Here is a 12,098-nt window from a genome sequence, read left to right as displayed (position 1 = left end):
CATTCACTTATCACCATCTTGATTATTGCCATATCCCTATATCACAAATCTAGATAACACATATACTTTTATCTTTTTTATGTTTTCTTTAAGTGATTTTTCTCAAACTGAAATTTTTGAACAGAACTTGATATCTCTTCTGAGATACATTGGTACATACTAGTTATGTTGCAGCGTAGACAAAGCCGCATAAAACAAGATGAAGCAGTTCCAGCTTCCTTTTCAAGGGGAGAAAGCCATGACCACTTCATAAAAATTGTACCAATATTAGACTTTTATTGAGTGATTTCTTCGTGACAGTCACTGCATCAGGTGCTTTACATGTATTAAGTCAGTCTTTACAATGACCCTAAAATTTAAGAATTCTTCTGTGATATTAAGTAAATGTAAAAACCGATTTGCAAATGTAAAACCAATTTGCCTTTTATAAGAAGGAATGCATAAAAGTAGATGCGATGAGAACAAAGTAATGTCATTAATATCTAGGTAGATGCTATTACTGGCCAAATGCTCTCAGCTTGAGGCCTTCTGTATCATTATAAAAAATAAGTGATTGCATGTTATATTAAGGCCAACTAACACTAAAAAGTTGTGATGGTTTTCTTGAAGAAATATAGTTGTGGAAGAAAATTGAGTAGAATATGATTTTCTCATTAGGTAAATTCAATGTGATTTAAGGGTGTATTGTTGTACTATAACCTGCCATAAGTAATAAAGTTCCCACATATTGTGTATGAGGAGTTTGTACGTAGAGCTCAAATGAATAGAACAAAATACCTTTTTCATGTGTAATACCCCTCTGCTGGGAACAACCAACTTTTCTACATGCATGTCATGTACTTGATTGCAAACAAATCACTCACTTACCATGTTCATCAAGTAAAATATTGTCAGGCTTCATATCCCTAGAGGAGTAAAAAGAAAAAAGAAAGTTGCTCACAATAAAACAGAACAAAGGGTAGGGGCAAAAAATGCTTAAGAAAGCTAACTAGAGTTGAAACAATGTACTAGATTCTCAATACTCATCTTCTCATTCAATTCTCACAGTAAATTTATGAGACAGAAAATCCCCAATTTTTAAATCAGAAAACTGAAGCTTAACCCAAGGTCACAGAGCTAGGAAATGGAAGAACTGGACTCTGAACCAAGGCCTCTCTCATTCAAAAACTCAGACTCTAAACTTCCTATAGCATATTGTTTCTAAGCATGTAGATATATTGGTCCATCAGATCATATAAAGCATTTACATTGCCATAAAGTAACGTTAGTAGTATTAAGCATCATTTTCTTGTATAACTCTAGAATTATGCAGATGATGTGAGCTTAAAGACTACAAATGGGAAAAATATGGTTGGTAATGTAGTTATATAACCACCCCCTGTCTTCTTTTGCCTCCTCACATCCACACCTGCTGTTGCTTTGCCTAAATTAGAGTCCTCTCACCAGTGCACTCGGACAACACAGATTCACCCTTAACCCCACAGCTCAGACGCCACTTCCTGTAGGAAGCCTTCCTGATTTTTCATTTCTGGGTCAAATCACCCCTAATCCCATATATTCTGACCACATGGGATACTTCTTCCACCATAACATTTATCACACTTTATCACACACTTGGTTCTGTTTATTGATATGAGACTTGTTACTCATTAATATTTTTAAGTAAAGAGTAAGCTGACAGACTTGGTCTGTCAAAGATTAAGGTATTTTTATTCTAGCAGCATGAAAGCCACCTGACTAGGCTGAAAATGTGTTCCCAAAACCTGTTTCAGAATTTCTTCCCTAATGGATTCTATGAATTTAGGCTGAAGGGCTTTAATTGTACATTAGGGAAAGGCAGTAAAAATCTGAGAGTGGAAAAGTGAGGGCTGTTATAAAGTACAATGCGATTTTTTGATTCAGGAGTGTTCCTTACTATAATATTCACCAAGGCTTTGCCAACTCTATCGTTCTATCCTCCAAGTATTAACCACCGGACTACTCCCTTCATTGGAAGAAGGTGGGTTTTGTGCTCCCCTATGAATTTTTTTTACTTTGCTATTTTAATTTTTTCAGTCATTTAAAAATAAAAATTGTGTGTTTAAAGTGGCCAACATGATACTTTGATATAACAAATTTCTGGTATATAATACAATGTTACTAACTATAGTTATCTTGCTGTGCATCAGTGTGTAAAAGACTGGTCCAAATCTTTTCACTAACTACCCTAGGAATAATAATTAAATAACTATAGGCCTTATAACATCCTAAAAAAAAAATTCTTTCCAGGCACAGTGGTGTGTACTTATAGTCCCAGCTACTCAGGAGGTGGAAGAGGGAGTATCACCTGAGCCCAGGAGTTTGAAGCTGCATTGCACGACTGTGCCCTGAATAGCCACTGCACTCCAGCCTGGGCAACAAAGCAAAATTCCTACTCAAAAAATTTGTCTAATCTCTGCAAGTTTTCCAAGTGGATCATGATGTCAGGGATGGTTCCTTGATTAATATCATATTCTATCCCAGTGCCTCATGGTCAGTAAATGAAGAACTTAATGACACCCAGAGAAATTCCAGTGCACTGAAGAAGGCTGATCCTAACAGTATATACAGAGCGCTGTGGCACACCATCAAATACTCTCTGCACCATAAAGCTAGAGATAAACCAGGTGTCAGGCTCTTTCCACCTCTTTCAGATCTGCATCCAGTGAGTATCAGGTACTGTTTGCCAGGTGAGAAAGAGGCCCACAGAAGCCCTACCAAGGATGGATGAGAGTTGAGTGAGGCAAGATCAGTATCAAATTTCTTGGCCTGAATTTGTGAGGACTTACTAGGAGAAATTAATTGCTGTGGATTTGACAATTTATGAGCTTTCTGTTAAATCCCTGAGCACCATTTTTCTTATTTATTGAATCCATACATCATGGTGTTAACTACTTTTCCCAGAAACTACTTTGAAACTTAATATTACAGAGATCAGGGAGGGAACAGTTAGTTTAATGTGATAACTTCTTAATTAAATCTTGTATTCATTTATTCATCAGATATTTACCTACTTTGGTAAGTCACTGTAGTAAGATACAGAAAACCTAAAGATAAATGAGACATAGTTCCCACGGGATGGAGAGGATGAGAAAGCTTCATAAAGAACCATGACATAGAATGGGAAAGGGGTATTTTTTACCACAAATTCAGAGAAAGAATATGAGAAAAATTTAAGAAAAATGTATAGGAGAAAGTGGATTTGTAAACATAAAAATAAGTTACCTAAGCTTAGATTCTAACTATATAGTTTCTCCAAAATATAATAGGGTAACATCTAATTCCCTACAGGGTAAATTGCAGTATGGAAGGTTGTTTATTCATATACCAGGAGAGAGAAAATGAAAAGACACTTAGTGTGCTCTATTAAAATTCCTACTAGAGCAAGTTGAGATTTTCTAGTTCTAAATTTTAGCATCACTTCTTTACCTTTTCAGTCTTCTCAAGTAAAAATAAATATGAAATAACTTACAAAATGTTTCTTTCATTGACAGTAGTCTATAATATATTTTAACTTAGTGACTAATAAGCCTGGATATGCTTCAGAATCAACTGGGGAGATTTGAACAGTGTGGATTCTCTTATCAGGGGCATTCAGACCAGAGTGACTCCATCGTGAATAGGTGAGATAGGAATTTAGTAATCAGCAGGACTGTTTTTGCAAGGTACAGGTCACAAAGACCCCACTGATAGAAATAAGATGCAGTGAAGAAGCTGGCCAAAATCAAGATGGTGACAAAAGTGATCTCTGGTCATCCTCACTGCTCATTATACACTAATTATAATACATGAGCATGCTAAAAGACACTCTCACCAGCACCATGACAGTTTACAAATGCCATGGCAATGTCTGGAAGCTGCCTATATGGTCTAAAATGGGGAGGAACCCTCAGTTCTGGGAATTCCCCAAAGTCTTAACTCATTTCAGCAATAACTCAAAAGTCCACAGTTCAATGTCTCATCTAAGACAAGGCAGGTCCCTTCTGCCTATGAGCCTGTGAAATCAAAAGCAAGTTAGTTACTTCTTAGATACAATGGGGTTACAGGCAGTGGGTAAATACACTCACTCCAAATAAGAGGAATTGGCCAAAACAAAGGGGCTACGGGCCTCATGCAAGTCTGAAATCCAACAGGGCAGTATAATCTTAAAGCTCCAAAATAATCTTCTTTGACGCCATGTCTCACATCCAGGTCATGCTGATGTAAGATGTGGGCTCCCACAACCTTGGGCAGCTCCACCTCTGTGGCTTTCCAGGGTGCAGCCCCCTTCCTGGCTGCTTTCACTGGCTGGCATTGTATGTCTGCAGCTTTTCCAGGCACACGGTGCAAACTGTTGGTGGATCTACCGTTCTGGGGTCTGGAAGATGGTGGTCTTCTTCTCACAGCTCCACTAGGTGGTGCCCTAGTGGGGACTCTGTGTGTGGGTTCCCACCCCATATTTCCCTTCCACACTGCCCTAGCAGAGGTTCTCCATAAGGGCTCTGCCCATGTAGCACACCTCTGCCTGGATATCCAGGCATTTCCATACATCCTCTGTAATCCAGGCAGAGGTTCCCAAACCTCAATTCTTGACTTCTGTGCATCCACAGGCCCAACACCATGTGTAAGCCACCAAGACTTGGGACTTACATCCTCTGAAGCAATGGTCTGAACTGTATGTTGGCCCCTTTAGAAACAGCTGGGATGCAGGGCAACAAGTCCTGAGACTACGAAAGTAGCAAGGCCCTGGGTCCAGCCCATGAAACCATTTTTCCTCCCAGGACTCAGGGCTTGTGATAAGAGGGGCTACCTCTGACATGCCCTGGAGACATTTTCCCCATTGTCTTGGCAATTAACATTTTGCTCCTCATTACTGATGCAAATTTCTGCAGCCAGTTTGAATTTCTCCTCAGAAAATAGGTTTTTCTTTTCCATCATCAGGCTACAAATTTTCTGAACTTTTATTCCCTGCTTTTCTTTTAAACGTGGGTTCTAATTCCAAACCATATCTTTGTGAATGAATAAAACTAAATGTTTTTTAAGAGCACCCAAGTCACCTCTTGAATGCTTTGCTGTTTAGAAATTTCTTCCACCAGATACCCTAAATTATCTCTCTCAAGTTCAAAGTTACACAGATCTCTATGGCAGGGGAAAAATGTCACCAGTCTCTTTGCTAAAGCACATCAGGAATCACTTTTGCTCTAGTTCCTGGTAAGTTCCTCATCTCCACATGAGGCCACCTCAGCCTGGACTTTTTCATTCATATTACTATCAGCATTTTGGTCAAAGCCATTCAACAAGTCTCTAGGAAGTTTCACACTTTCCCACATTTTCCTATCTTCTTCTGAGCCCTTCAAACTGTTCCAACCCCTGCCTGTTACCCAGTTCCAAAGTTGCTTCCACATTTTTGGGTATCTTTACAGCAGTGCCCCATTCCTCATACCAATTGGCTTTATTAGTCTATTCTCACACTGCTAATAAAGACATACCCAAGACTGGTTAATTTATAAAGAAAAAGAGGTTTAACAGACTCACAGTTCCACATGGCTGGGGAGCCCTCACAATCACGGCAGAAGGTGATGGATGAGCAAACGCACCTCTTACGTGGTGGCAGACAAGAGACCATGTGCAGGGGAACTGCCCTTTATAAAACCATCATATCTCATGAGACTCACCCACTGTCACAAGAACAGCATTGGAAAAACCCACCTCCATGACTCAATTAACTCCCACTGCATTCTTTCTACGACAAATGGAGATTATGGGAGCTACAATTCAAGATGAGATTTGGATGGGGACACAGCCAAAACACATCAATATCATAAGCAGATAGCTAATGATGAATTCCCTCTTTGTTATTTATCATTCTTGGTGACTTCAGTGTCTACATGAATGCTCCATCCAACACCCTGGCCTCTCAGTTCCTTGACTTGCCTCCAATAATCTTTTCATCCATCCCACACCAATAGTTTCCTTATTCTCACTTCCTTAATCATCACCTTGTCATAACTACAGCCTAGCCCCTGACTAGCATTTATCCAATACAATTTCCAAACTGGCATATCTATCACACTAAGACCACCAATTTTTGACCTTGTCACTTTTTCTTTATACATCAAAACTCGTATCCTCAATTCCTGCCCATAGTTCACTTTTAACATTCTTTGTAAGAATGCTTCATTCTCTCAACCCCCAACCCCCACTAGGATGTAAGTTCTGAGTGAAAGGACTTCTTTTCTGTATTGTTCAATGCAGCAGCCCCTGGACTCATAAAAGTACCCAAGAATAAAGTAGGTGCTCGAGTAACTATTTGTCATAAAAATGAATGAATCCTGGCCCCCTGGTTTCTCAAATTCTTGGAATACTAAGCCCTGCATGTCTTTTTCCCCTAAGAAGAGAAGAGAAAACAAAACAAAGCAAAACAACCAATCCCCACCCCCAAAACAACCCAAACAAACCCTGTGTGCCAGATGCGCCACATTTACCATTGGCCAACTAAGAAACTTGACTCTCCAGTAAGTGTATGTGTATGAATTAGAGTAAGAGTAATAAATAAGAAGTGATTTATGCCTGTTATGAGCCTATGCTTTCAGAAGGACTATGGAATTTTGGGGGTGATAAAGGGAAATTCTAGGACACATACTTTGGAAATTCTTCATTGCATCTTGGTTTGATTAAAAAAAGAGCCTTGTCCTGCTGAACCAGCTGATTCCGGCTGTGAGAACTATAAATAGCAGAGTGGAAATACAATGCTCCTTGTGGCAGGATCCAAGGAGGAATTGATGTATCTGCTGTTCTCACTTGAATGACTTTATAAGACATTAGCAGAGTTAACAGGCTAATTACATCCCTTCATTGCGCCTCCCCTGGAGTCAAGTTGCTTACCCTGCAATCCTATACCGGTACATGTACATGAAAATAGCAAACAAGGAAATCGGTATATCCAAACCAAAATCAACTCCTTCAGTGTCCCATGGCCTTTTGATGGTCCATAGTTTGTATTTCATTCTTTGCCACATGACAGTCTCTTAGATTGGGCCATCGCCAAGTTCTGGAGAGGGGAAAAATATTGTACATATAATTCTGTAACATATTATCTAGGGTGTCACAGATGGGCTATTGGTCTCAAAAAACAGACCTATGTTAAGAGCGAGTGAAGGAAAATTATAAGGAAAAACAGTTTGGAATAGGGGGCAGAAGTGAAAGGCTGTCAGGTTTAGATGATTGAAGACTAGTTATCATCCTCGTAAGATTGTACCTCACAATCTTTGGTTGTAATCCCAGTCACTCATCATGTAATCTTGGATAAATGATCTTGGATAAACTCTCTAGAGCTTAGCATACTAAAGTTTACTGAAATATAGTGAGCATATATAGTATTCCATGTAAGTATATATATTTACAAATAGCCAGAGGTGATAGACAAAATATTTAACAATCAGAACAGCACAGTCATCCTTTCATCAGAAGGGATGCTGATGGAAGCCGAGGAGCAGTGCCCTGAAGGACCTCTCCTGGGCCAGAAGTTAGCACTTCAGTTGCTGGGTCAAGGGAGGGAAGGGGTGGGGGATGAGGCGGAGATTGGAAAAGGGGCTGGAGTAGGAGGAAAGCTCAGGCATGACCTCTTCATCAGCCAATACACTGAAATACAACTGATATGGCCAGACCGTGTATGCAGATTAAACATGAGCCCTGTATAGGCTATACTGTGTGTAGTGTATGAGTGTGTATGTATATATATATGTGTACATATACACATTTCACATATATATGCTTTAGGTTGCATGAGTATATTAGTATAGTACTTAGTAATGTTGGTAATAGTCTCAAACACAAATGATCCTATCCAACCCCAGGGATTTCTAGGTTGATTTGGGAAGCAGTAGATAGTAGAGGTTTAAGAGTATTAATTCTGTAGTCAAATGACCAAGTCTCAAATCTCGACTGTGTAGCTTACTAATGGTCATTTTGATTGCCTTTCTAATATGCATTCTTCATTCTCTTAATCATCATTTCAATTTTCAACTGAGTATTTTCACTTCTCTCTAACACACACATTCACGCACACATGCACACACACACATGCATGCACACGTGTGTACACGTGTACACACACACACTGTATTTTGTGTGCTTTGGGAAATCTACTCCATCCTGACTGTAGGGAAGGATTATGTGAGTCAGGCCTAAGTAAGAGTTATCCCATCCCACAGGCCCTGTTATTGGTTCAGGGATGGGCTGATGACCCAATTTAAGCCACTGAGTATCAGAAAGAATTATGTTCTGGGCTTCTGAGAAAAAAGCTTCCTTGCTGTCCTGGGGAAAGTTTTGAGAAGGAGTGTGATTCTTTAGATTTAAAGAATTTAGCATGGAGCCCTGGGCAGCAGGCAGCTTTCTTGCAATCACATGGAGGAACAAGCTGAGGATGAAGTGGCCACATGGAAAGGAGAGAAGAGAGTAAAAGAAACCAGCTAGTTGGTGATACTGCTGAGTTGTTGAATCAAGATACCCTCCAAGTCCAGCACACATCTGGATTTTCTGATTTTATAAGATAATAAATCTCTTCTATTGTTTAAACCATTATGAGGTTTTCTGTTGGGACCAAAACCATGTCGGTAATAAAACTTTCTGAGACTCAGCCCTCCACATCTGTAACTGAGGACAATAATCATATCTACTTTATAGAATTGTAATGATTTAGTTAAATGGTACATGTAAAACTCGTAGTATAGTAATCCCCCCTTATCTGCAGTTTTACTTTGTTACCCACAGTCAACTGTGGTCCAAAAATAGGTAAGTACGATACAATCAGATGCTTTGAGAGAGGGACTGCATTCACATACTTTTACTTCGCATATTGTTATAATTGTTCTGTTATTAGTTATTGTTAATCTCTTACTCTATGAATCAAACTTTACCATAGGTATATACAAAAGGGAAAAAACATAGTATATATGGGTTTGGAAATATCTGCAGTTTCGGGTATCCACTGGGGGTCTTGAATGTATCCCTCATGTATCAAGGGGGACTACTGTGTAGTATCTGGCACACAGTAATTGTTCAACTAACTTCCAGAAAACATTGAACGAATAATTAGGAAGTGTCCAGTGTAAGAAGAGCTAGATAGTGAGAAACTGATAAGCTGAGGATGTTAAATGATGAATCGATGTTTTCAATTATCATTGAACCATTGTGACAGCATCATGGTGCTAAGTTTCATTTATTGCAATATTTGAGAAACCAGGCTAAGCCCTTTTTATACTTTATTCCACACTATCCTCAAACAGCCTTATGAACTAGGTACAATTATTGTCCCTGTTTCATAGATGGGACCACAGTGGCACACAAATCTGATGTAACTATTCCACTGTTATTCATGATTATGGAAAAAGTGAGGACTCCATGTTTATCTGATACCAGGGTTAATAGTCAAAACACTTAAAAATGGCACAAACACAAATCAGAATGGGACACGGACCAGTAAGAATGGACGCCATCCATAAATTACTAGTACAACAGTACTGAATGGAAGCCCTGCCCGACTGTACACTTAGTAAAACTCCAATAGGCAGCAACAGAACCATGAGGCTAACTGTAAATCAACAGAAGAACTTTCTAAGATTACGCATGTCTGAAAATGAACTACTTTATGTGGTAGTGACTATCCCGTCCCTGAGGTATGACGATTCCTTGTTAGGGAGACTGCAGAAGAAATTCTGCCTTTAGATGAAGGTAGGGCTTGTCAATCTCCAAATTACTCCTCACTTCTAATTTCCTATGGTTTTGTAATGGCCCATAGTTGTTTTACAATTATCTGGAAAATCGCAGTGTGGCTTCCATTTATTAAGCTCTCCTGATTTTACAAGCATTATAATAGGAGCTGTTCATATTTTTCCTGCTTTCTTATATATAATGTTATTATACCTATTTAACAAAATTTAAAGAAATTCAGTTTATTAATTTGCCTAAAGTCATACAGCTCACAAATTGATCCCTGATGTAACTATTCCAAAGCCTCTCAATCTCTCTACCATACCACACTCTGCTTTTTAGTAAGATTATTGTTCTTTCTTAATGTTTGCATTATATAAGAATGTGTAATGATTTGGGTGATGATGTATCCTGGAGTATGAGAAGGAACAGTAAGTTTTTCCCACAGCTTATCGCAAAGAAGATAACTCAAAGCAAATGGGTATAATAAATTAATATAAATGAGTAGCTAGAATTTATTGAATGTTTTTGTTTAAGAGTGTATATTCATTAGAATATATCATTACCACAGCCTGTGAATTATGTATAGCTATCTTCATTTTACTGATAAAACAAATGAGGTTCAGAGGTGCTGAGTGTCTTGCCCAAGTTGCCCCACTGGTAACTGGCAGAGCCACTACATAACTCAAATGCTGCTGTTCATTGCTGGTGATAAACACCATGCAAATAGCCTCTCTGTCAGCATGTGAATATCACAGTGTAAAACTGCATAACAAGATTTGAGCAAATAAAGTATCTTCATATTTTGTCTTAAAAGGATGTAAAACTATATGCATTATATATATCTATACCATCGTACAGATGCTCCCAACCTACAATGGGTTATGCCCTGAAAAACCCATTGTAAGCTGAAAATATTATAAGTCAAAAATGTGTCTACTTCACCTAACCCTACCAAACATCATAGCTCTAAGAGGACTAAAACCATAGTTTTATATTTCAAAGCTCTATTCAGAGCTCTGTGTCCAACATGCATAATTGATCAATATTATGTGTTAATGACTAAACTTGAAAGAATAAAGTTTAAGCTTTATATTATAATGTATTCTGGGCAAAGTAAAATTTAACTTGGACCAAATCACAGGTTGCATATTAATGAAGCTCTTAACCTTATAGAACTTATTAAAAGCTCTGCCAGTCTAGTTAAATGTTAACCTGTACACAAGCAGTTCTCTTTGCCTTTTCACATGGGTTTTCACAAATGGGTGGCTTTCTGTGAGAAACACAATTGCAAAGCCCTTTTGAAACTGCTTGATGCATACAACACAAAGAAGGCAGATTCTCCTGTTTTCACAATGTGTAATTCATGCTCATTCATTATTCGGTAGCTCGGGAGCAGGTGCTGAATAGAACACATCAACCTAATACCCTCATTACTGCACTGCCGTTTTGTTTTGAGGCTCAAGTGGCCTTTCTGCTACCAGAGTTAGAAAAAGAGAACATTTGCAAGGGCTTGTGGTCTACTGAAAAGCAGATTTACCAAAACAAAAAGAAAGGGCGTTTTCTTAAGCACTCCACAGATGATAGCCTAAAACCAAAGTCTATTATTCCACTGCAACAAACAGAAACTTTTATCAATACACTGAAAGAAAGCCAGCATCAAGCAGAACACATACAATATAAGTAATCAGATAATTTTTAGACTTTAAACGTTCTCATACTGGACATGTAGCTTTGGTAAAATGGAAAAGATTTAACTTTCCTAATAGATATATAAAAGCAAAACAAAACACCTTGGACAAGAGAAATGGTATAAAAAACAAGCCACAGATACTGAAAATATCTTCCCAAACCTGAAATACAAAAGTAAGCAAAGACAGTCTTTGGCAACATTAAAATAGGTTACCATATACTAAAGCCAATGGACTTGACTTACTGAATATTCTCTTGGATTAGTTTAATTTTACAAACAATACTAACAAGTTTTGTCACTTGGTCTTCTATCCCATAATGTATTGTAAGCAGCTTGTTAGGAGGGAGGACAGAAGGTGCTCTGAGTGGCACCTACTAGAGAAGCAAAGTTTAAAATATTAGCAGCAAAGAAAAAATGAAAACTTATTTACTACATTCATTTGTTAGAGCTGCTGTCACAAAGTACCACAAACAGTGGCTTGAAGAACACAGAAATTTATTTTCTCACAGTTCTGAAGGTAGAAAGTCCAAAATCAAGATGCCAGCAGGGCCCATGCTCCCTCTGAAACTTCTCAGGGAGACTCCTCCCAGGCCTCTTCCAGCTTCTGTGGGTTTGCTGGCAATCTCTGACATTCCTTGGCTGATGGACCCATCACACCAATCCCCCATCTTCACCTGTCATCCTCCCTGTGTCTCTC

At 38.6% G+C, this 12,098-nt stretch overlaps 1 protein-coding gene across 1 annotated transcript in view; it reads right to left on the bottom strand.

Annotated features, from left to right (window-relative positions):
- Positions 1-12,098, bottom strand: part of STK32A (serine/threonine kinase 32A) — a 151,981-nt gene that overhangs the window by 43,921 nt on the left and 95,962 nt on the right. The window contains 1 exon segment of the mRNA NM_001132142.1: positions 868-905. Within this exon segment, the coding sequence (NP_001125614.1) occupies positions 868-905 (38 nt within the window).

The sequence above is a fragment of the Pongo abelii genome, chromosome 4 (assembly GCF_028885655.2).
Source record: "Pongo abelii isolate AG06213 chromosome 4, NHGRI_mPonAbe1-v2.0_pri, whole genome shotgun sequence".
Classification (NCBI taxonomy): domain Eukaryota; kingdom Metazoa; phylum Chordata; class Mammalia; order Primates; family Hominidae; genus Pongo; species Pongo abelii.
This window is presented reverse-complemented; position numbering and strand designations above follow the sequence as displayed.